At 41.1% G+C, this 26,894-nt stretch overlaps 1 protein-coding gene across 1 annotated transcript in view; it reads right to left on the reverse strand.

Annotated features, from left to right (window-relative positions):
- The window catches only part of RASA3 (RAS p21 protein activator 3), a 221,817-nt gene extending 196,360 nt beyond the window's left edge, over positions 1-25,457 (reverse strand). The window contains exon 1 of the mRNA XM_030569135.1: positions 25,277-25,457. Coding sequence (XP_030424995.1) covers positions 25,277-25,331 — 55 coding nt within the window. The 5' untranslated portion in view covers positions 25,332-25,457. The remainder of the gene's footprint in view (positions 1-25,276) is intronic.
- Between the last annotated feature and the right edge of the window lie 1,437 nt (positions 25,458-26,894).

A 26,894-nucleotide genomic window follows, 5' to 3' on the forward strand; every position in this document is an offset into this window, starting at 1 on the left:
TTAAATAATTGTTTTGCATCCAAGTCTCCTCTATTATACAACTCAATATATTAATTATAAATGTCTGCCACTGAACAATGTTTATGTCTTGCCATATTAAGCACTTGGCCCAATTCAGTCCATGGATTAATAGCTATACTGAACTCAGAGTAGTAAAAATTCCCATCTGGAATTTGCTGTCAATACAGTTATCTTTAAATAGCATGCTCTCAGCTTATTTTAAAATTCCACTAAAAAGCCTTTATAAAAAGAGATTCTCTGCTGCCCTGTTAATGTTTAAAAGGGCACCAGAGAAAAAACTATAATAGGTACCAAATTTTCAGACATGTGATTTTCAATTTGATGGGGGCACCCAAACGGATAGTGTCTCTGCTTTTTATGTTGTTTGTTACATTTAGAATTCCCAGAGGCAGATAAAAAGATTTTTATCCTTTTCAATAGTGCACTCATCAACAAACTTGTTTTGATGCTAATCCTTCAAAGTATAATAAATACAAAAATAAGTAAAATTTAAAGAGTCTGGAATAGTGTCCATGTTTTATTCATAGTAAATTATGTGCTTCACAACATTAAACAGTTTTTTATCTTTGAATGGTTTGTTCAACAATTACTAATCCATTTCTAGGATTACTTGGATGATTATTAATAAATGGTGAAAAAAATGTATGGATAGTGAAGAAACAAAAATACCACAGAATCTAAATATTCTCCCCCACCCATCCCTACCGTGTCATTCAGCTCTCCATTCCTGTAGAAGAGTGCTAATGGATTTTGTGACCTAGCAGTCACTTTGTGCAATGAATTCACAACCCGAAGCAAGCCAACAGTCTCAGAGATACTCATCCCTTTCTGGCTGTGCATCAAGAAGGACTACATGAATCACCACTTCCTCTGTTTATGGCAAGTGAACATTAAAGTAACTCAAGTATTCCAATTCATCATCTACAAGCTTCACTCCCAAATACAAAGAATATCTTCTGCTCTTGCCACATGTCTGCCATTGCAGCCGCGGTGATAACTATAGTGAAGACATGAGGGCACATGACAGAAAAAAATATACTATGAAGATAACCACAGCTATCTTGCTAACCACAGTAAAACCAAGTAGACAATTGTGCTTTTCTGCTGATCAAAAATGTTTTAGGCCAATTCTTCAGAGAAGAGCTCTGTGCAAGTGTGACAGCTTGTCTTTTTCAATCAGTGATATTACCTCACCCATCTGGTCTCTCCTACAGCACCTCTCACACTAGTTCAGAAGTTCTCAAACTTCTTTGAACTACGACCCTCTTCTGACAACAAAAAAATACTGCACGGCCCCAGGAATGGGGACCAAAGCCTGGGCCCACCCACCCAAACTCCACCACCTTGGCAGGGGGGCCAAAGCCAAAGTTCAAGGGCTTCAGCCCCAATGTGGGCCTTTAACCCAAGTCTTGCCACCCAGGGCTGAAGTCCTCAGGCTTTGGCCCCAGACCCCAGCAAGTCTAACGCCAGTCCTGGCAGCCCCATTAAGACAGGGTCACAACCCACTTTGGGGTCCTGACCCACAGTTTCAGAACTGCTGCACTAGTTTAACCTTTTTGTTTTAGTTTATACAGTCAATAGAATTACTAATTTATATATTGAGAAAAGGGATAAACCTGTCTCCTTTTCATTTAGACAGTTTATTTTCCCCAATACCCAGGGGAAACCACATTAGTAACTTGCAAGTTTAAAGAAAATGACACTTACAAAATAATTAGCTAAAATAATCTGATTCTTGTATTCATTGACAGATCTGTGTGTTTTATTTTTACATAAACAGATGTTTCAAAAAGGATAAGGATGGGTAGGAAGTTGTAGAATGCAAAAGTCTCCTCTTCCCCATCTCCAATACACCTCTTGTCAAATAATTCCATTCTTTTGTAAAGCCTTTTTCTTAACCACGGTGATATCTAATGTATCTAAAGTCGAGCTGTTTATTTGTTACCACCAGAAGGTGTAAACTATAAGCAGCACACAGAAAAGATTTATATTGAATAAATATTACAACTTAACAAAACTAGAAGATATTGGGAAGGAAAGAGCCACTTCGCCAGATAAACATGTCCTTTAAGCTTCTCTCACTTCCTCCTTGTTGCTGTATCTTTCATTCCAAACAAAGGTTTCTCATCTAATTCATTTATGATGCAGTGCTATGGCTCTAGCAGTATCTGAAGGGGTTAGTAGAAGAAACCTTCCCTAACAACAGAAGTATGTTCTGGAATTGATGTTCAGAATCTTATTTTGCAACTCTAAGTAGCCCAGTTTCATGTCAGGTTCTCGACTACCTTCTTTACAACATAATTTTTAAGTGTTTTAGGGTAATTGCTTTTATTCCTTATGTCCCTACTTAATCTCACTGCTTATTAGTCTGTGATCTCAGACAAGCAAGCACATTCACATCACCAATATCCTGCAGCACTTGCTGCTATGCAATAGGGATCTACAGCACACATGCCATAGATTTTTTTTTTAAATGCACATAATCATTTGTGGTAGACTCATCAGAATGTGGATGTTATTCAGAATGAACTACAAATCCTTCAGTATTTCCCATTTTTCTGGAGCTGGATCTTCCAACTTATTCAATTCAGGACAGAATTCTTTAAATCAGTTTGTACTATTAAGTTACATTTCACCCTACCCAAACCACAAATATTATATTGTTAACAACTGCTTCCTGTAGCTTTTTCCCCAATGAGGATTTAAGATATAACATTATGATGAGTAAATTCTAGCTGCGTTCCCTCAAATTAAATCCCATTTGCCATGCTTCACCAACTTTTTAGGCTTAAATATCTGTTTTGTCTATTCAGATCTCTCTACTACTCTTTCATTTTAAAATGACATTACCACAGTCATTGTATAAATTACATGCATGCACTATTGTGCATATGGAGAGATGGAGAGGGAGTGCCTTCAAATTTGGCAGTGGTAGATTATTTTGGAGCATTTTCTTCTTCAAATTCTGAACGACCATTAATTAAATAAATAGCTCGGAGGCAGTATGGTTCATGGAAAAGGATACAAGTCAGGAGCTCTGGATTTCCAGCTCTGTCAAAGATAGTGTACCTGCTGCAGATTACTTCTCCATGCCTCCACTTTCCCATCTAAACAAAGACCATTATACTTACCTTCCTTTGGGGAAGAAATAATGGTGCTAAGAACTATTATGTGGGCATGTCCTTGCTTTTCAAAGAGGCAAGAAACTCCAAAATGATCAGGTTTCTCTCACTCCTCTTCTGGGTCTTAATGAGATCCACTGGTTGCACACAGGGGTTAATCTCTAGCCTAAGATCATGGACATTCTATGCATCCCCCTCTCCATACACTTGTAAAATTGCCTCTGTGGGAGCATCACAAGAGGGGAATGGAGAGCAACTTGTGCAATCTTACCAGTTTCACTCTGCTGAGAAAGAGAGCCCGAGACCTTGCATTACCCTAACAACTTCCTCTTGCTTGCCAGGGGAGCAGTACTGGCATGCTGGGGAGAGAGGACAGCTGAGAGGGGAATAAGAATACGGGCATCAGATACACCAAAAAATGAAGACTTGTAAATCACAAAAAGGAGGCAAAAAAAATAATTAAAATATGTTGCTGCATGAAAACTAGACACTAGAAGAACTAAGTGGAGAGGGTGAAAGAAAACCACACAACGCAAGACAAAACAGCAGAAAGGGTTAAATGTTTATATTTAAGGGAGAATTTTCTTCTAACTCTCTCAACAGTCCAGTTAACCATCACCATTAACTCAGGTAACCAAAACCAAACCACAAGTGCTTCTAGTGCCCCACATACACCTCTGGCCCCATTCCTCCACCCCCGCCCAAAAAAACCTTCTGAAATTGCAGATCCTCTCAACTAAGAGTAAGTACAGAAGGTGAAATAAATCACTCCCTGCAAAAAAGTGAAATTTAGCTGCTGTAACATACAGCAGGATGTGTTTTATTGCCACAGTTACTGTGTTACACAACACTGTAGCAATATTCCCCATGACTGTAACTACACTTCCCTTTTTCATAGAATCATAGAAATGTAGAGCTGGGAGGGACCTAGGGAAGCCATCAAGTACAGCCCCCTACACTGAGGAAGGACCAAGTAAACTTAGACCATCCCGACAGGGGTGCAGGAACAATTTTTATAGTGGGGGTGCTCAGAGCTATTTTTGGTCAAAAATCCCCAGGGTCCCCTTTTTAAAGATCGATACTACGTTTGCCCTTCTCCAGTCCTCATGGACCTCAACCAACCATACTCCCTGAAGTCTTGAAGATAATTGCTAACAGTTCTGAGATTGAGGAACTACCTGAAGCAAGTACTCTAGGATGAATTTCATCAGGCCCTGAAGATTTGAATATAAATAACTTATTGAAATATTCTTTAACTAATTCTTTCCCCATTTTGGCTTGTATTCCTCCCGCCTTCTTATGAATATTAATTGTATTGAGTATCCACTAACTTTTTTAGTTAAGACTGAAGCAAAATAGGCATTAAACCCCACCGCCTTACTGATGTTATCAGTTATTTCTACTTCTCCACTAAGTAGAGGACCTACACTACACTCTCCTGCATCTTTCCCTTGCTCCTAATGTATTTAAAGAACCTCTTCTTATTGCCTTTCATATCCCTTGCTAAACATAACTCATTTTGTACCGTAGCCTGACTCTGTCCCTACACTCTTGTGCTGTTCTTTTGTACAACTCCTTAGTGATTCATCCACATGTGCAGTTTTTGTAGGATTCTTTTTACATTTTCAGTTCCGTAAAGAGCTCCTGGATAGAAAGTATAGGAAGAGGCCCATATTGTGTGTGCTCTCCTTCACAGAAGAATAATTTGCAGCTGTGCCTTTAGACTGTCTCCTTGAGAAACTGCCAGCTTTCTTGAACTCCTTTTTTCCCTTAGATTTTCTTCCCATAGGACCTTACTATCAGTTCTCTGAGTTTTTATAGTCTGCTTTTTTTAAGTCCATTCTCCTGATTCTGCTTCTCACTCCTTCCTTTCCTTAAAATCATAAATTCTATCATTCATGATCACATTCATCCAAATTGCCTCCTACCTTTGGATTTGCTACTAATTCCTCCCTCTTAGTCAGAATCAAGTGTAAAATGGCCACCCCCTGGTTACTACCTCAACCTTCTGAAAGATTTCCAACATTGCTGCCAGAAGTGGGATTGCATTAACAGGAAGTTTTAGGAGAGAAAAGCTACGGTGAACAAGAGGTTAATGAAGAGACTGTGAGAGGCATGCTGTTGAGGCTCCAGTTATATTCGATTCAATTCCCAGCCCCACCATAGGCTTCTCACAAGATCTGGAGAAGACATTTAATCTCTGTGCCTTAGTTCCACTATAAAACTAGGATAATATCTCCTTAAACTACATTACTGTGGGGAGGTGCTCAGATACTACTTGGTCCTTATGATCCTAAGGAATAGATCTAGGTGAGCACAGGATCAGGGCCAAGAGGTGAATACAGCTGGACCGCTTGGTAATAGTGACCATAATGTAAATAAATTTAACATCCCTGTGGCAAGGAAAACACCACAGCAGCCCAACACTGTAGCATTTAATTTCAGAAAGGGGAACTGCACAAAAATGAAGAGATTAGTTAAACAGAAATTGAAAGGTTCAGCACCAAAAGTAAAATTCCTGCAAGCCGCATGGAAACTTTTTTAAGACACAAAAGAGGCTCAACCTAAATGTATACCCCAAATTAAAAAACATAGTAAAAGAACCAAAAAATGGTAGCTCCCTTTATGGACACCCAACCAGCCAGTTAACTATAAAATTCCTTTTAGTAGTAGTTCTCTACTTGCTTCACCTGTAAAGAGCTAAAAAATGTCCCTGCATAGATAAAAGGAAGGGTGTGGCACCTGATCAAAAGAGCCAATGGGAAGGCTCTAACTTTTAAAAATTGGGGGAAAACTTCCCCTTTGTCCGCTTGTGTTGTTCTCCCGGAGAGCAGAGACAGGGCTGGAGCTATGCTGTAAGAGCTTGGGCCAGGGATGAAACATCATCAAATCATACCTAGAAACTATTCATTTGGAACCCCAGATATGCAAGTAGATCAGGAAATGTCTAGGAAGACACGATTAGGTTTCTCTCATTTCTTTATGGCTTGTGGACTCTTCTGTGCTAACTCCAGGTGCTTTCGTTTTGCTTGTAGCCTTTAAGCTAGACCTCAAGGAAATTATTCTTGCTTAATTTTTGCATTTACTCTTTTTAGATCTAGCAATAACCTAAGTTTAGATGTATTTTTTTCTTTTTTCTTTAAATAAAAGTTTACCTTTGGTGGCAACAGCTGATTTATTTTGTTTTTTTTTTCCTCAGCTCTTCCCGGGGAGGGGGAGGGTGTTGAAAGGGCCTGACGATACCCCAGAGGAAGAAATTCCCAAAAGTCCCTTCCTGGGTTCTCAAAGGGTTTTTGCACTTGGGTGGTGCCAGCATCTACCCATCCAAGGTCAGAGAAAAGCTGTAACCTTGGAAGTTTAATACAAGCCTGGAGTGGCCAGTATTAAATTTTAGAATCCTTGCAGGCCCCCACCTTCTGCACTCAAAGTGCTAAGTAGGGAATCAGCCTTGACAGTGGCTAATCGACAAAGTAAAAGAAGCAGTGAGAGGTAAAAAGGCATCCTTTTAAAAGTAGAAGTTAAATCCTAATGAGAAAAATAGAAAGAAGCATAAACTCTAGCAAAGGAAGTATAAAAATATAATTAGGAAGGCCAAAAAAGAATTTGAAGAACAGCTAGCCAAAGACTCAAAAAGTAAATACCAAAAAAAGTTTTAGGTACATCAGAAACAGAAAGCCTGCTAACAACCAGGAGGCCACTGGATGATTGAGATGATAAAGGAGCACTTAAGGACAATAAGGCCATTGCGGAGAAACTAAATGAATTCTTTGCATTGGTCTTCGCAGTTGAGTATGTGAAGAAGAAACCTGAGCCATTCTTTTTAAGGTGACAAATCTGAGGAACTATTCCAGATTGAGGTGTTATTAGAGGAGGTTTTGGAACAAATTGATAAACTAAACAGTAGTAAGTCACCAGGACCATGTGGCATTCAAGATTTCTGAAGGAACTCAAATGTGAAATTTCAGGACTACTAACTGTTGTCTGTAACCTATCATTTAAATCAGTTTCTGTACCAAAATGACTGGAGAATAGCTAATGCAGTGTTTCTCAAACTGGGGTCGCCCCTTGTGTAGAGAAAGCCTCTGGCGGGCCAGGCCGGTTTGTTTACCTGCCCCATCCACAGGTCCACCCAATCGCGACTCCCACTGGCAGGGCAATAGGGGCTGCTGGAAGCGGCAGCCAGTAAGTCCCTCGGCCAGCGCCACTTCCAGAGGATCCCATTGGCCTGGAGCAGCGAACCGCAGCCAGTGGGAACTGTGATCGGATGGACCTGTGGACGAGGTAGGTAAACTGGCCTGGCCTGCCAGGGGCTTCCTTACACAAGCAGTGATCCCAGTTTGAGAAACACTGAGCTAATGTGATGCCAATTTTTACAAAGAGCTCCAGAGGAGACCCTGGCAATTACAGACTGATAAACCTGTCTTTGGTACTGGGTAAACTGGTTGAAACTATAGCAAAGAACAAAATTGTTAGACACATAGATGAACATAATTTGTTGAGGAATAGTCCTCATGTTTTTTGTAAAGGGAAATCATGCCTCCCCAATTTACTAGAATTCTTTGAGGGAGTCAAAAAGCATGTGGACAAGAGGGATCCAGTGGATACAGTGTATTTAGATGTTCAGAAAGCCTTTGACAAGGTCCCTCACCAAAGGCTCTGAAGCAAAGTAAGCTGTCATGGGATAAGAGGGAAGGTCCTCTCATGGGTCAATAATTGGTTAAAAGATAGGAAACAAACGGTAGGAATAAATGGCCAGTTTTCAGAATGGCAAGAGGTAAACAGAGGTGTCCCCAGCAGTCTGTACTGGGCCCGCTCCTATTTAACATATTCATAAATGATCTGGAAAAAGGGGTAAATAGTGAGGTGGCAAAATTTGCAGATGATACAAAACTACTCAAGATAGCTAAGTCCTAAGCAGACTGTGAAGAACCACAAAAAGTAATGCACATTGGAAAATATAACCCCAACTATACACATAAAATTAAGGCGTCTAAATTAGCTGTTACTACTCAAGAAAGATCTTGGAGTCATTGTGGATAGTTTGCTGAAAACATACACTCAATGTGCAGTGGCAGTCAAAAAAGCAAATAGAATGTTGGGTATCATTAAGAAAGGAATAGATAATAAGACAGAACATATCATATTGCCTCTATATAAATCCATGCGGATGTGGTTGCCCCATCTCAAAAAACATATATTGGACTTGGAAAAGGTTCAGAAAAGGGCAACAAAAATGATTAGGGGTATGGAATGGCTGCCGTATAAGGAGAGATTAAAAAGACTGGGACTTTTCAGCTTGGAAAAGAGATGACTAAGGGGGGGATATGATAGGGGTCTATAAAATTATGACTGGGGTGGAGAAAATAAATAAGGAAGTGTTATTTACTCCTCCTCATAACACAAGAACTAGGGCCACCAAATGAAATTAATAGGAAGCAGATTTAAAATGAACAAAAGGAAGTATTTTTTCACACAAGGCACAGTCAACCTGTGGAACTCCTTGCCAGAGGATGTTGTGAAGGCCAAGACTATAACAGGGTTCAAAAAAGAACTAGATAAATTAATGGAGGAAAGGTCCATCAATGGCTATTAGCCAGGATGGGCAGGGATGATGTCCCTAGCCTCTGTTTGCCAGAAGCTGGGAATGGATCACTTGATTACCTGTTCTATTCATTCCCTCTAGGGCACCTGGCATTGGCCACTGTCAGAAGACAGGATACTGGACTAGATGGACTTTTGGTCTGACCCAGTATGGCTGTTCTTATGTAGACAGACGCGGAGAAAATATTTCAAAAGAGTTGCACATACCAAGGCTAAACAAGAGGTTACATTTCAAATATAAATGACCCAGAGCTCTTTGGTAAGGTGACTGGCTGAGCCTGTACTATTATTACATTTATGAAACCTGGAATGCTGCTTCACTACCTTGTTAGGTTGGAAAGCGAGACAGGACTGTCTATTATGTGCACATACTGCACCAAACACAATAAACCTGATCTCTGATTGGGGTCCGTAGGTGTTACTGCAATACTAAAAATACCAAATACTGTCAGTTTGCAGAAGTGAGGGAATGGATGTTGCAACATATAGTGATGCAAGAACACTCCACAGAAAGGTAAGTCAGAGCTGAGAATTGAAATTTGGTAGAGTGGTCTTTTTGTTAAAGATCGGTCTTTCAGCATCCTCATGAAAATATGCCCAAATCTGGCCAAGTTATAAGCCTTTGGGGAATAAAATATAGTTTCTACATACTCAGCAGACACTTGTTAGAACTTTTCCCGAAGATCTTGTCCACGCTGCCCCAGCCTGGGAGTAAGCAGGACTTTCCTTGCAATTGAAGTTCCTGGTTGCTCTGGGTCAGGAGCGTTGGATGAAGAAGCTGCCTGAACCAAATAGAGGACAAGAAGCCAGGAAAGTGGGAGAGAGGAGAGAGAGAGAGAGAGAGAGAGAGAGAGAGAGACTGGGCCAGGAGACATTATCAAATGCTATTTTATTCTCTTCATCACTTAGGGTACTGAATGGACCTGCTTTGGGGATTAATCAGGGTTGTATACTACAGGAGACCTGTCTGGAGGACCTCTGCCTCATTTTTTGTGAAGGTGAGAAGGTGTGTAGCAAATGAGGCAGAGGGCACGGTAGGAAGAGAACTGTCTCTTGGTTAAAGCAGCTGAATGCTGTCCTGGAGAACTGGATTTTATCCTGCCTCTGGTACAGAGTTCTGTCTGATACTGGTCAAATCACTTTATTTTTCACAGGTAGTCAATAATGATGTGTTTCTCATTTTCTGAATTCCTGACTTGAGACCCTGGGATCTGATTTGCAGAAGAGCTAAGCAATCCCAGGTACAGCTGAAGTCAATGAGAGCTGTTCTTTGAAAATATGAAGTGCTATATAGTGCTATGTACTCTGATAAATCAGGTCCTACATACATCAAGTTAAGGGCACAAAATTAGTGGATTAAAAAAAAAAATCAATCTCTGTGCCTCATCTCCACTTTACAATGGGGAACTAATACCCCCTCATCTCACAGGGATGTTCTGAAAATAAAGTAATGTTTATGAACACTTCGATAGCATAGAGATATGCACTATGGAAAAGCCCCAGAAAAAAGTTAATTCTGTGCTCAGAGCAGGGTTTGAACAGTGTACAGTACATAAGGCCTGGGGGTTACACATTGAACACTGAGGAGAAAAAACATGGTATTGAATAGGTGCTAATTAAATGAGCACTGCCATGCTGTGCACTGATTGAGGTAGAGGTCCTGTTGGAAAAAAATATATAGTCTTTAATTACACAATACCATACTATCATAATGCATCCTGGCTTTTGAGTCCTTGACTTTGCAATTTTAATGATGCTCTTTTAACAGTTTTTTTTTTTTTTTGGGGGGGGGGGGTTAAGAGGGTGTGTATACACACATTTATAATTTTTAAATATCAGTTCTAGGTTTACCAGTAAACGTAGAACATAGGCTGAAAATGATCATGAATATAAACATAGCATTAGAGGAAAGATTTAATATAAATATTCAAGGGGTCATTAGGCAGACTAATGCCATATGTCCAGTCATATTTCTCAATCTGGAAAAACTCACTTAACACTGAAATTAGACAAATTAATGAATCAAAAAAAGTGACACCTGAAAAGTATGACTTGGCCCACTTAGTTCATTTTACAAACTATTATTAAATACCTTGCAATGGTATAAGACTGTACCATCCCATCTGGGTTATTTGAAGAGTACAGACTGAGAGCAATAAGATTAAACTCTCTATGGCTAAGTCCATAAACCCCTGATCAGTTTCTGGAGCCCACAGTAAAGCTGAATAGAAGGCTGTTTTAGAAGTTAAATCAATGTGGAAGACCTAGAGTAGCCCCCAAAGTATCAGCATCTTCCTTTCCAGAAAGCAGGTTACACCTCCAGCAATAGTCTTTTCACTAAATACCCTCTTCCCCCCAAAAAAGAAATACAGCACAGAGCTCACCACAGGGACTTGAACCTGGGTCTCCAATATCCAAAGTGAGTGCTCCGGACTGTTTATTTATTTTGGGGTGAAGGGCTGCAGCTTCCTCTCCCCCTTGGTCTGAAACCTCAAAATCTTTTGCAATATTTTTATGCAATGTTCCACTCTTAGACACTGGACAGTTGACAGACAATATCTTCCACTAGAAAGCAGTGCACGTATACATATATGGTAAAGCCATGTATCCATCCTCATCATATTGGCATGTCAGTCAGCTTCTTCTCACATTCTCCCCATAGGATCAGCTGTGTCACATCAACTGATGGTCAAGCAGCATTAGCATATTTTCACCTTTGAGCTGTTTGTGATTATAGGCAATCACTGAAGCCAGTGCCATCTCCACACCATACCCAGTTTGCATGATCATCGTCCCTATGTCATTTTGATCAGGGCTTTTATTGTTGTTTAAGTGAAAGATAGTGTACCCACAGTAACCTTTACCCGTGCTCCCCCACCACCATCCAATAACTGAAGGATGTCCCTTACCTACTTTTAAGATTCTGATATTGCATAGCTAAAGAACTTTTGCATATGTTGCAAGAGAAAATACTTTCTATACCTCAAAGGACTGCATACATTATCACTAAGTATAATGTGACTGCTGTATTTGTCTTTTAATGTAACCAGTAATATATGATTGCTGTTAAAATACATTAAATTCATAGAGATATAAAGTTAAAGACAGCTGGAGACAGCAGTTCTCCAAATGTGGTCTGTGGAGAGCTGGCAGTACTGGCTCCCATCCTCATTTCTATCTGCTAAATTGCGTTAAAACGGACTGCTAAAAATAAAATAAATACTTCCCTAATATTGAGTTCTCCATGCAAGCAGTGGATGTAGTTCTCACAGAGATATTACACAATTTGAAATGGAAGAGGAGGGGCACTACTCTGTGCAATAATGAATAGGCAGGGAACTGTTCACAAGGCACCTGTTATTAAAATGTAGTCCACACTATGAAACAGTGCGTGATCCTGTTACCCACCAATATCAGAGTCAGAAGTTGAGAATGTAAGCATTCATAATAGAGGCATATTGTTCTTTATTAGATAGATATTTTGCCACCAAAAACTAAAAGTATTACTAAAAATAAAGACTGCATTCTGTCAGTCAAAACAATTGCAGTCCCGAGGTTCTTTTGTGGATGTTAGTTCTGTAACAATATCATTTACACCTTTGCATCCACTTTTCTAAGCTGAACATTGTTTCTGGATTTCTTAGACTCACACAACTTATGCATTCAGTCATGCTCTCAAAAAAGAGTATTTAAAAATTAACTGTTCAAGGCTGTACTCATGTTATTCTATGGCAGTTACAATCTTTCCAAATTAGAACCCAAAAAAGCAACAGTAGTAAGTAACACTCCATACTTCCTACAAAATAGGTTGAATTTTGTCTCACACACACACACAGGTGATTGTTCTATGGTTCAAGAGACATTCACAAAGGCAGCTTTCATGCCGTGTAGCAGATTTTGTTCTTTCCCTTTTCTGCCTCCCTCCTCCTCAACACTCTGTAGTAGGCTGAACTAGTGCCAGAGACTCAGGGAGGCCAACTTTGACTAGAATACTCAAAGAGCACATTTTAGAAATTTAGCAGTACAGTCAAACTATACCGTAAAATACACAAAAAACTTGACCATCACTAAAAAGTCAGTAATTGCAAGAAGAATACACCTTTAAAGCCTAGAGAAATAGGCTTTCAGAACCCCACACAGCAGCACTGAATGAAGCAGGAAATGATGAACAAAGAAAGGAATTTCATAGATTCCAGATGTACTCCAACACCAGCTGGGAAATACAAGTAAGAAATCAAACTAAAGCCTTGTGAAGGCCACCACTCGGTTTTCTTCTGGGAGTTTTTGATTAAAAGTAAAGTAAGCTATAAGTAGCTTGTAAATGTTAATGTTTTCAGAAATACTCTGATGTAGTAGTACATCAGTCTTTCCCATCCTATGCCAAAGTTACTTTAACACCCATAAGTCAGAGTCATTGCACAAGGGGCAGAATTAAGGTTGCAAAAGAAACCATGAATTTGGTATTTCCTAATTTTCTACTGTTTGACACTGCAATCTAAGCAGCATTTTTAATATTTTTTGTATGTAAATGTTATATAAATTGTCATAGCAAGCAGCACATTTGAGAACATAGTATTGCAAATTGCCAAGATTTCTACATTTGGAAAATGAAAACCGAAATTACTTCCTACAAATGCAAATTACAAACATGAGTACAAAAATATACTGAAGATGATGGTTACCGTTATTTTCTTTAAAGACTAATGAAGAAAAATTGAATTTAATGAGAGCTTGAGAAGTAACAACTGGCTAATATACACAAAACCAGTCACTCATGAACTGTCATTCACAGAATAACCCACTTGAGAGTAGTATTCATAAGGAGGTTAAGAAAAGTACTCTTCCATGAGTTCCTGAAGCTCTGCCTGCTATTTATATAACCTAATGCCTTGAATTTTGCAAGTTCACTTTTTGAAACAGGAACACACAAATATGCTATCAGGCCTTCTAAGGCAAATTGTCCTTCCAGACCAATTTTGAAATCTTCTTGGAGTAGCAGTACAGTGACAGAAGCCCAAGTATAGCCTTGACTTCAAGAGGAAATGAATCCATGCTAAAACATGACAGAAGCAGCTTATATTTCATAAGAGGTAATGTTGGTGCAAGAAGATTTAGAAGTTGTTGTCTGTTCTGCCTTTAATGAAAAACAAACAAAAAAAACTTCTGACTATTCTAGGAATAAATAGGATATTTTTGGAATACAAAGTTATTCCCCTCTCCCCTCAGTTGTTTAGCTCAAGTTAATATCAAAAGTTGAAAAAAAAAATCTAAACTTTTGCCAAACTTCAGATATTCAAGAAAAATGCCACAATTAACTTTCCAGTATGTATGAAAGAAGACACATATAAACTCTACATATCTGATGCAAAGTAGGTATTTCACTACACAGTGACTGCCTAAATCCATCAGTAACACCTCGCCCGGCCCAGGAAAACATTCTTAACAGTAGCTTCCTCCCAGTCTACTCATTCACCTCTGTCCTCCAAAAGACTCCTCCTTCTTGCTACAATCCTTCTCCTCCTCTCCTGCTGCTCAGCTCTCCTCCTCTCAGCAAATGGGTTTCAAGGAACTGCTGCTTCTGGGCCTATGCAGAGACCTTCCCAAATCTGATGTGGGCAGAGGGAAGAGGAGGGAAAGGTGGGAAAAGGGAGAAAGCTGGCAGACGGGGTCTCAAATTCAGCCTAATTAGCCGGATATGAAAACAAGAGACACTTAAGGTTTGAAAACTGGAACCTCCACCCAACAGCTGGAGGTTAGATAAGTCTAGTGTAGAGTATCTTTTTAACATCCGCTCTAACCACCACATCATCATCTTCCAAAGACTGCATAAACACTAAACAACATTTTTCTTTGAGGAAAAAACACTAAGGACTTCAAGTTCCTAGGCTAAGCCATTTTGAAGATCAGATGAACCACAAACAGAAATTTCCAACAGGGAACTTCAGGAAATAGCAGAACACCATAACTTTAGAAGTCTTAGGCTTTTGCAAAATTCCCCCAAAAACTTATAGACTCAGATTCTAGGGTCAGAAGGGACCAATGTGATCATCTAATCCGACCCCCTGCACAAAGCAGGACACAGAACCCTACCCATCTACTTCTATAACAAACCCCTAACCTATGTCTGAGTTACTGAAGTCTTCAAATTGTGGTTTGAAGACCTCAAGCTGCAGAGAATCCACCAGCAAGTGACCTATGCCCCACGCTGCCGAGGAAGGCAAAAAACCTCCAGGGCCTCTGCCAATCTGCCCTGGAGGAAAATTCCTTCCCGACCCCAAATATGGCAATCAGCTAAACCCAGAGCATGTGGGCAACTTCTGCCATTGGAAGATGTGGCATATGAAATTTCAGGGAAATTATTTTGGGGTGAGGGGGAGGAGGAAGATTAGGCATGGGCTGAAAATAAATCAAGCTTATAACTAGAGCCTAAAATCAATCTCCACTGCATAATGTTAAATTAAAGACATTGTTAAAGAACTGATGATAGAGTTGTTATTTTTAAAATGCAGTATGATCACATAAATTGCTAGTACAAAGCAGAAAAAGTTAAGAAAACTATTCAGAATGTAGAAGTTTCTCATCAACTTCAGTCTCACAAAATACAGCCTATTGTCATCACTAAAGCACATACTAAGCCAGCAGTTCTCAAACTGTGGGTCAGGACCCCAAACTGGGTTGCAACTTTGTTTTAACAGGATCACCAGGGCTGGTGTTAGACTTGCTGGGGCCTGCGGCCCAAGCCCCACTGCCCAGGCCGAAGCTCAAGCCCAAGCCCTCGAGCTTCAGCCTCGGACATGGGGGCCTGCAACCTGAGCCCTGCCACCCAGGGCTGAAGCCCAAGAGCTTTGGCTTTTACCCACCTGCACAGGGTGAGGGGACTTAGGCTTTGTGTCCCACTCCTCCTGCCCTGGGGGGGGCGGGGGGGGACTTAGGCAGGCTCAAGCTTTAGTCTCGCCCTGGGATCATGTAGTAACTTTTGTTATCAGAAGGGGACTGCAGTGCAATGAAGTTTGAAAACAGCTGTAAGTTTCTCAATTACCAGCAGAAAATGGATGAAAGTAGATTTAAAATATAGCATTATGACATAATACCACATGGTATAGTGATTCATTAACATATGTCTGAAATGTCTTAATTCCCTGAGACATTAAACAGACCACTAACACATACCCTATCATGTCTTAATGCTGTAGTATTGCTATTTGAGTTTTAGGAGTCTGAAGTCATTATCATAGAAACATAGGACTGGAAGGGACCTTGAGAGGTCATCTAGTCCAGTCCCCTGCACTCATGGCCGGATTAAATATTATCTAGGTCAGTGGTTCTCAAACCTTCTCCCCCACCCCCCAGACCACTTGAAAATTGCTGAGGATCTTGGGGGAACCACTTAATGATCTTTCCAAATGTTGTTTGTACCATTAGTTAACTATTGTAAAGTGCTTTGGATAAAAGCGCTATATAAAAAAAAATCTTATTAAAATATGAGTTGTGCTTTTATTTGGTATTATCAACTGTCTTACCTTTTTTAATACCATGGATGTGCCCTCCCTCCCCAACAGCAGCCCCCGAGCTGGGGCTGGAAAAAAGAGGGGTCCCCCTGCTGGGGCAGCCATCGAGCTGGTCTGGGAAGGAGAGGGGTGGGTGTCTCTTGCCCGCGACAGCAGCCCTGGAAAAGTTGCCTCTTTCTCTGGTCACTGCACGTCCCAATTCCCCCCTATTCCCCCCTCAAGGCCACCACCTCACTGTATGTGTGTCTTCTCCAGGGTCCCAGGCACCTAATTAGTGGAGCCATGCAGGTGTGGCCTCCGCTAATTAGGTGGTGGCCCTTCATTCTCTCATGTGTGGCCACCTAGGCGTGCACCTTAGAGGGAACTATCTGCAGACCACCTGAATGGAGCTCGCGGACCACAGTCTGAGAACCTCTGATCTAGATCATCCCTGACAGGTGTTTGTCCAACATGCTCCTAAAAATCTCCAATGATGGAAATTCCACAACCTCCCCTAGGCAATTTATTCCAGTGCTTAACCACCCTGACAGTTAGGAAGTTTTTCCTCATGTCCAACCTAAACCACCCTTGCTGCAATTTAAACCAATTGCTTCTTATCCTATCCTCAGAGGTTAAGAAGAACAATATTTCTCCTTCCTTCTTGTAACAACCTTTTATGTACTTGAAAACTATTATGTCCCCCCCTTCATCTTCTCTTCTCCAGACTGAAAAAATGGGGTTTATTTAATCTTCCCTCATAAGTCATGTTTTGTAGACCTTTAATCATTTTTGTTGTTCTCCTCTGGACTTCCTCCAATTTGTCCACATCGCTCCTGAAATGTGGTGCCCAAAACTGGATACAATACTCCAGTTGAAGTCTAATCAGCATGGAGTGGAGCGGAAGAATTACTTCTTGTGTCTTGCTTACAACACTCCTAGTAATACATCCCAGAATGATGTTTGCTTTTTTTGCAACAGTGTTACACTGTTCACTCATATTTAACTTGTGATCTATTATGACCCCCAGACCTCTTTTGAACAATGCGTTTGATATCCTGGTTTTCCCCTTCCCTCCAGAGAGCTCTCCTAGAATTTGAGCATGGGTGACGTGCCTCTCCCTTTATTCCAGGATTTCTACTTCCACCACCTCTGCTACTTTCTCTCATGTTGGTAAATATCACCGTGTTGCAGCTAGAGTGTCATACAGCACATGAGGAGGTTTCCATGAGGAAATGGAACGGAAGATAGAGGATGGGGGTCCGTATTAAGCACCAATCATCTTCCTTCTCTTTAAGACAGTGATACTCAGACCTCAGTGGTTCAGGAGCCAAATTAGCGATCAACATTACCCAAGAGAGCCACAATAGCGTGAATTCATTGTTTTATTTACCGTAGTACTATATTTTCTTTTTTCAACAATATGAAAGGGAAATATTTAGTCACATATACACACACATTCTCACAGCAAAATAACTGACCAAGTATTATTATATGAACTGCGATCAGTTAACATAGTAAAAGCCTCCTGATTGGTTAATAATTAAATCACACCGTGTTTAATATCATGTGCTCCAAAGACACGCATTAAAGAGCTACTTGCAGCTCAAGAGCCTCAGTCTGAATATCACTGGTTTAAGAGACCAAATGCCGTAATCATCAATTCACCAGAGACCATTCAGATCTTACACCAGTGTTAGCTATTGGCTTCTACTGGTTTATCCCCAACTTACAATAGTAAATGAGATCAGAGTGAGACCTCCAATCCTTCATTAGCCTGAGAATTGGCACGGGGGGGAGGAGGAGAAGAAGAGTCTTAAGGTCCCTTCAGGATTCTATAATGCCATTTTGTTTTCATTTGTAACATCTAGGAGATTTGCCTGTTTATCCTGCAGTTAGCAATATAGCACATCAATTAGGTATGTTTAGGGTTTTGGTTTTTTTTAAAATTGTAGATCTTTCTATTTTTGCTTTAGGGTCAGAACTAAGTCAAAAGGTGATAGTTTTTTAAAAATACTTTTAAAAAAGTTTGGCTCTTCCCCATTCCTTGTTACTGTGGAAGTACTTTGCTGCTACTTGTAAAATGCCAACCATATTTGAAAACCCCTAAAAATGTGTATTTCCCTGTTTCAGACTCCTGGACAGATCTCTCTCACTCAGAGCATTTGAATGGGATGGGGAGGAATGTACAACAAATTGCTGTATCCATCATCATCATCATGATGAAATATCTAATTAGGAAAAGGCAGTTAATAGAGAATCATCTTTTATATAGTCTAGTGGGCAATGCTGGGCCAGAGTGAGGAAGAAAAAACCCCATGACCCCCACCATCAAATCGTAAAAGTTAAAGTACCTACCTCACACCCATCCAATGATTTCTTTATATCAAAAGGGATTTTTCTTCTAATGTGGCATAGTTGCAGCCTTAACTATGAAGTTGCTTTTACATGAGAAACATCACTTAACATGTGAAGTGCAAAAATGCAAAAATTCTTTTGTTAGCATGACAAAGTTATAACCAAGGTTACACCATTTACTTCTGGGTTTTTTTGCACTTGGTAATAGTAATCAACCAACCATGTGGGAACAGTAATCAGACAGTTGTCATAAGTCCTATATCCCAGCATGATATATAAGCAAATATCTAATACAAATATGGCCCGAGAGACTATGTTCTGCCTGCGCTGTTTGTAGGATTTTTAATCTTCTTGTGTAGCCTCAGAACAATGTTACACAGCAGCTGATTTCAAGTCTTGATCTATTCACTCTTAGTTGTCACACAGGAAACGTAAACTTCCGAGGGAACGTGGCCAGGATGAATAGTCTATTAATCTTGGTGCAGCAGCTAGGAGAGAAGCCCCCATGTTGACACATGAAACTTGAGGGAGATTAGTATTAGACAGAGTAATGCAAAAACAGACAATTGTAGGCACACAGTAAGTAGTAACAGGCGCTAATATTGTGACTGAATATAATCCCAGTAACAGAGTATTTGTTTTCCCACTAATAAAAGCTATCCTAAAAAGTTATTTCGATACATTGATAAATTGACAAATGCATTTTCTGGAAAACGATCACAGATTAGGATATCAAGTATCATATAATGGAGCTCTTGCCATCGGAGAACACTGGGTGCTTTGACCTCCAGATGAAGTCACCTAACTATATTTCTGAAAACTCGAAGAATCATTATTAGTTAACCATGACCACAGGATCAAAAGGATAGCATGGCTGCTAATTCCAGAAACAAAAAAACTGGGAAGTTATGTTCAGAGTCCCTACTGTCCTGAATTAATCTGTTTTTTTGACCTAGTAACCGTGGCTCCAGACCCTCCAGAAACTGAACCATATTTGGTTTTGCTCCCATGTGCAGGATCTGTATAATTTTACAAAATGTGATAAAGTTAATTTAGAAATCATGAAAGGTACAAGACTGACAGCCCCGAAGACTAGCATCCTCTGCTATTCTTATAGCAAGGACAAAAACCCACAGGAGTAAAGTCTTTACCATGCTGCCTTAATAATTTACCTCGGTCCTCAGCTGGTGGGGCCATCCTTAAGGGTCAGGTGGTAGTTTGTTCTCCATATCCATTCAACCCTTGTACTCTCTTATGGATCTGTCAGAACAGCCTATTGTATGTAGTGCTCTCTCCACATGGAAGAGGGCTGACCACCATTCCTTTCAGACAGCACACTGAACAACCACCAAATGTGGTTGCTACCAAGCTGAACAAGGTTTGAATCGGTGAGCTAGAGATGAAAAAGTCTACCTACTATGAATCCCCTTAAATCATCCAGTCTCACACTTTAAACAGCGTTGCTTGTTGTTTGGTATGTTAGCCGTTTATTTAAATTACCACTCCGCCCCCTCCCCAACACACCATCAGTAGTACTTGTTAACATTTTAGTGTGGTTCTGATCTTGTGAATTCTTAAATATATCTGGGGACAGGCAATTAGCTTCGCCTAGTTTCCATCATTTGCTGCTCTACTGATTTTGAAACAACTGATCAATAAATCATTCTTCTCCCCTACCACATGACATTTTATATGTATGTATTTCTCACAATAAATCGTTTTTAAAGCATAGATTAAGGAAAAAAGTGACTTGCTGAGAAAATGTTTAATCCAATGTTTGTGCACCCATTGTAACACTGCTCTGTTTACAGATGTAGTTGACTTTACTATTTCCACAATGACCCATTTCATACACAAAGTACTACATAACGCATCATTTCTAAAATGCTACTTCCCTTCTCCACTTCTACATATGAGTGCAGTACAGTATTCCAGAAAATTGCTAACAAAGTCAGGCACGGTATGAGCACTAACACATTCTTGAGTTTCAGTTCTAACTCGCTACTGAGCTGGATATATCATCCATACCAAAGTTACCCAATGAAATCACCCACGTGATTTATGTTCTGAAACCAGTCTTATTTCACTCATGATTCCAAATGAAGGGTTCAATCCATCAGCCCTCCCACAAGAGATTGATATCTGTTGGGCTGTTTCTAGAAGTACTGTAGGATTAATCTCAACATCTAAACCTACAGATAAAAGGATAGTCAACTGTGAGAACTCTTATTACATATGATTTTTGAACATTCGCTCAAAAGCACTAAGTTATACTATCAAGAGAATAGAATAAATTTAACATTCCTGGATACAACACTGCAAGATTTAAGGTATTTTATTAAAACCAAAGTTCATATATTTTAAGGCCAAAATGGACCACTATGATTGTGTAATCTAACTTCCATCGTAACACAGGCCTGTCGTTCCTGCAGTGCAGGATTTGTTCTTTCCTACTACCCAGGTTATAGCTTTCCATTGCAGAAATGCTGAATGTGCTAAATATGTACTTTGCTTTTATTTCTGTAATTGTAGTTAAGTAGTAAAATGACACGAGTCAAAGGAGAGAAAAGGGTAGCAATTAAGTAGAGCATATTTATTAAGTATTATTAACAGTAACTATGTTGCCAAGCAGAAGCACTCTTTGTAGTTTTGCCAGCCAATCATCTGCCACAAATCTTATGTTGTTTCCTTTCAGGTTCTGAAACCCTGACTCATGGAAATATCAGAGCTGCACACTTCCTCAAAGTAGCAATCTTATAGGAAGCATTTGTTTAGTCTTACAAGACACATTGTTTTGTTTATGTATGAGAGATTCCTGTAAAAAAATAATTTTCAATGAAGAAAGATGGACAATGTGAAAATACAGTTTCAGTAAAAAGTAGCCAAATAAAATCTGACCTTGAAGGGAAATATTTAGCAAAGGCAATAAATGTCCTTTTATTTCTGTCCATATGCTGCTTTCCTGTAATAATGATTTTATTCTAATCAAGGGGGAACAATGAGCAAAACCAGACAGGCACTGAGTTCCTCCAATGGAGAGGACCACAAAAAGGAGAGTTAGTGTAGTGACAGCTCCTCTTTCCCAAAAGCCCTCACCCATAGTGTCTCAAAGGAATCCCCCTCATTTTATCTCCTCTTCAATATCTACATGAGATCATCTGTAGAATAAGCTTCACTGCTCATGATATGCCAGCCATGGAAACAGAAGAAAGCCATTCTCCACAGATGCAAACAATGCAATCACAAGAATGTCACAAAGTCCACACAAGATTAAGTCCTAAAGAGAGAGCAACTGGCTCAAGCTGAATCAAGACAAGACTAGCATGATCCTCTTCAAAATAGGGAAACATTGTAAAGAACTAAGACATCACACCCCACTTGGCTTGAAGTGGTTCTGTTCATTAAACTCAGTCATTGATCCTGGACAATCAGTTGACTTTTTTTGGGCCACTAATACTTTCTTCCATCTGCAGCTTCCTAGGGAATGCTACTTCTTCCTCCCGGACAAGATCTTCACGTGGTGATTCTCAAGCACAAGACCATGAGTCCATCTCACAATCCACTGCCATTGCTATTTCAAGGTATTCAGTGTCTTCAGCAGGTCAGGATCCTGCTGTATGTGGCCATTTCTCCATCCATGACATGACAGAAGTGCTCCTCTGGGATAACACAGCTCACAAAACCAAGTACTAAGCGATTTTGGTCAAAGAAATTTGGCTTAGAAATGAATTTCTAAAGAAGATTAGAACTGATCCAGACTCTGATCACTTTTAGAGCATTACGACAGAGCTTTTCCAGCCATGAACTATATTTTATATAGCCAAAAAAGTAAACAAATCCAACCAGGGAAGGGCAAACAGAAGTCGACTTGGATACTAGTGATGGACACAAAAACCTCAAGACAGACAGGTATGGAGAGATTTCCACTCCTAAAAGCTGATAGAAGTGGATTGTGGCTCCTTGCCTCTCATTTCCCCTTTCATGTCTACCTTTAGCTTGTAGATATCTGAATAAAATTCCAAACGCTCATGAAGACTGAGTGCAATACAAATACTACATATTATTTCTTCTGAGTGCACATAAAGATCATTTGTTCCACCTTTGAGATGGAAAGTCGGAACTCTAGAGCATCTTGGCAAAATTATGCAGGTCACAACCACTTCACAAGACCTACTAAACAGAACTGAGACAACATCAACATGCCAATTTTTCCCCGTCAGTTCAGAAATGGCAGCTATCCTGCCACCTCTGTTTTGCTGACATGACTTTCACTTCTGTGAGAACATACTCAAGTCCCAGAAGTGTTTAACATTTCAACAAAACTTGTTATATAAGCATTTCTTCAGAAACTCTTGCCATGAATGTTGGATTAATATAATTTCAAAGACATTACTACTATAAAATGACAGAAGGAACAAACTGGCTCCTGTATACATTTACCATTGCCCTCTACTGGATTAAAAAGTCAAATCTCGTCCATACCAATCCGCTCTGCTACCTGACCTATTGGAGTTACTCCTACCACATCAGATAGATGATCTTTATTTTAGGAACAAAAGGTTAGGCATTCTAGTGTCAATGACACAGTGAGAAAACTGTATCTAACTATGCATAAGTGCCCATGAATCACTACTCTAGTATTAACAATGAGGAGTCCTTGTGGCACCTTAGAGACAAGGACTCTTTATTTTTGCTGATACAGACTAACATGGCTACCACTCTGAAACCTACTCTAGTATTGAGTATCAAATCAAAAATTACTCTAATAAGGGTTCAGATATTAAATTCTGAAATGGGATTAACTTTAGCAAATGCTTTGGTCAGATTAATGTCAAACCTTTTGCAGTTGTTGCTAAATTATATTTTCTCTGTCACTCAGGCATATTTCAATTATGGCAGTCAATTAGTTATGACACCATCACATTACTCCCTTCAGTGAATGCCAGTCAATGCTACACTACTTGCAGTGGTTTTTCTTACATGCAAAATGGTAGATAGAAATTCTTCTGTTACTACTACTTCTTTAGTTACAACATACTGCTATTCCATGAATTTCTCTTTTAATACACCTACCACAACAAGCCATTAAACATGTGATTTTTTTTTCTCCTTCAAGGGAACTTGAAAGCCAGTCTCATTCATGTTACTATAACATTTTATTTCTGTGGTGCCAAATTTTGTATTTTAAGCTACTGTGTAACTGGATTAATGAGGGAAGGATCCTAACAGCAAGGTAACATGTTATCATCTCCTTGAAATACTATTTTGTTACTTGAGTAATGAGATTTACTCTCTAACTTGTTTTACTTTATCTTGCATTACCGTTGGTAGGAATGAAGTTGCTTTTAGGAGTATCAACATGTCAACAGTGATTTTCAAAAGCACAAAAAGGAACTAATCATCTAACTCTCTTAGCCCTCAGTGGGAGTTAGGCACCTTAGCTTCCTTTCAAACTCCCAACTGCCCAAATAGCAGAGAGAAAAAAGCAAAACAAAGTGTTCCCTTCAAAATGAAGTGCGTTTATTCTGTTAAGGAAACAAGGGATTTCCCAACAGCCCTGCACACTCAAAACACTACCAGGGAGAGTTTTAATCGACAACACAGTGACATCTGTCGCTTACTTTCTAATAATGTGGTTTGGAAATCACTCAGCAGCTAAAATAGCAATGCATCTCTAAAACAAAGTGAGCTACCTTCTGCAACAGCCACATGGCAATAGCTTAGTTTCCACAATACATGAGACTGAGCAATATTAGATGCATTAAAATCTTATTAAGGTTGAACCTACTGCTAGTCATTTATGCCCTTCTATTTCTCCACATCAGTTTAGCAAATGATGCACAAAACTGATCACAGAACATCAAGGTGGAAGGAACCTCAGGAGGTCATCCAGTCCAACCCCACGCTCAAAGCAGGACCAGTGATGACTGGCTTTGTTAGTCTTCAAACCGTTCTTCATACCTTTTCAGTGTAATTTAGCAAAAATCAAGTCCTGGGGCTCATGCAGATAATGCCCCAGGTTGTTCATCCATTGTATTATATAATCTGTCACCAATACTAGTGGGACTAGGAATCTAAAAGAAACAGAGATTTGCATTCTCCATGTCCAATGCACTTCCAGGCGAGGGGTGGGGGAAGAGCGCGTTTGAAAGACAAGTCCAAGGATAGGCTGTTTTGTTTAGTTTCTAACTGTAACTGACAAAGATGCTGCTGCAGCTGGTCAGTTTCTAGTCGGGATGTTGTTGCACGATTTTAAGGAACAGCCCAATCCATTTCAGGCAGGACAGACCCATAGTGTCCTTCTCAGCATCCACTGCCCCTCTGAGGCAGAGCCTTTGCGAAGAAACTTCAGTCTGCCCAGCAGCTGACCTGCCTGCTTCTTGTCCCTGCTGAAGAGCCCTCTACGCGCAGAGCCGTCCCGGCTAGGAGGGATGAGGCAGGGCAGCTGCTGTAAAAGGCAACGGGACCTCACAGCGCCTAGCTAGGCGGCTGCTGCCTCCTCAGCACTCGCTTTGGAGGGAGGCAGGCGGGCTGGGGCAGAGGAGCCTCGATGCACTGTAGCTCCCAGTGCAAGAAGGTACCTGCGGTTAGGCTGCAGCCCCGCGGCCCCAGAGCCCACGCCAAGGCTGCAAAGAGCCCCCCTCGCGCCCTTTGTTGGCGGCCGGGGACGCTCCCTTCTCCTGCTCTTACCTATTTTAATCCTGACGCTCTGAAAAACCCGGAGCCCCTCTTCCTCCACCGCCATGGTGCCGCCTAGCCTGGCTCCCAGCGGCGCTCAAGCTCCTCCACCGCGGAGACGCACGGGCAGGGAGAAGGGAGGCGGGCAGCGCCTGCCGCGGTGGGTCGGAGGCTGGCTGGCCGTGCGGCTCGGGCGAACAAGCACACTGCGCAGCCCCCGCCCGCTGCTGCTGCTGCTGCTGCTGCTGGCTCCGCTCGCGCAGACCAGCGCCGCCCCCGCAGCCGCCGCCCCATTGGCTAGCGCAGCGCCCGGCCGCGCCGTTCATTGGGCCGCTCGAGCGGGCCGCTCCCTATTGGGAGAGAACGAGAGACAGCCAGAGTGTTACAGCCCCGAACAGCTGGCGAGCTGGGCCGGGGCCGGGGCCGGGAGAAGGGGCCCGCTACCTGCCCCAACCCCCAGTTCACTACCGCCCGGATCTCGGCCCTTAGCAAGGTGATCGTAGCACCCCAGCTGTGAGGGGGACCGGACAGCTCGGGTGGGCACCCAAAGCTTGTTTCTCTTCCCAAGTGCACACCAGGTCGGAATCTCCCCACTGGGTCTGACCCGGGGTCCATCTACAGGATCCCCCTTCCATGGTGCGCAGCGTTACATGCTCCAGAGCATTTGTTCTCAACCTTCATCCCCTGCTACAGTAAAAGAAAGCAGTCAGGATCTCTCTCCCCTCTAGCCATAAAAAAGTCAGGGTGAGCTGACCGTGAAATCCCTCCACGGCCTGTTCACAGAACCCAGATTAAAACCCAGCCTTCAAACAAAGGCGGAGGAAACCCCAGCCTATCTCATTAACCCGATCACAGTCAGAGTACGCCCACCTGCGAACTACCAACTTGTTTCTTTGCTCAGTTTGGTCCTCAGCAAATCCCACTCTGCCTGACCACATGGGTACAGCAGGAAGCTCTGCTTCAATGCTCGCATGCTCATGTGTGAAACCAGACCAGACACACACCCACATCGGTGCTCGACGCTAAGGCTAGACTTCATAAAGCCAACAGCTGGCTGCAGCATCTCCTCCACATTTGGACAAAGAAGTAAAAAAGATTTAATAGAAAAGTTTCTAGTCCTTTTCTGTGCAAATGTGAGCTTTCAGAGTATAAACTAATTGCCAGGGCTGAAGGGAACAACTCAACCAGCTGGGTCCCACTTCTGTAGCAGCAGCCTGGAGCAACTGAAAGATTATACAACACACACTTTTATGTAAAATGAATGAGTTCAATTTAGGATGTATCACCAAAAAAAAATATCCTCCCACTAACCTTCCAAGAACCTTAGGCTATCTCTGTGCAGAGTGGTGTTATCTTGGTGGATAGGAGTCAGCTACATTTGCGAAGGGCAGCAAAATGCTGTTGTGTAGTCTTCCCCCAAAATGCCAAAGCCGGCTCTGTTGATGCTAAGCTCCTCATTCTAGCCATGTGCTTTAGAAGTGAGAAAAAAGAGGCAGGGAAGAACAAACTAGTGAAGAAGGAGAGCCTGAGCACACATAAAGAAGCTAGTAGATAGATGGGAGACAGAAGAAAGCAGGAGAAAAATCCCAAAGGCAGTCATTCTCACTTGAGGCAGGAAGCTTGTGGACAA

The sequence above is a fragment of the Gopherus evgoodei genome, chromosome 1 (genome assembly GCF_007399415.2).
Source record: "Gopherus evgoodei ecotype Sinaloan lineage chromosome 1, rGopEvg1_v1.p, whole genome shotgun sequence".
Classification (NCBI taxonomy): domain Eukaryota; kingdom Metazoa; phylum Chordata; order Testudines; family Testudinidae; genus Gopherus; species Gopherus evgoodei.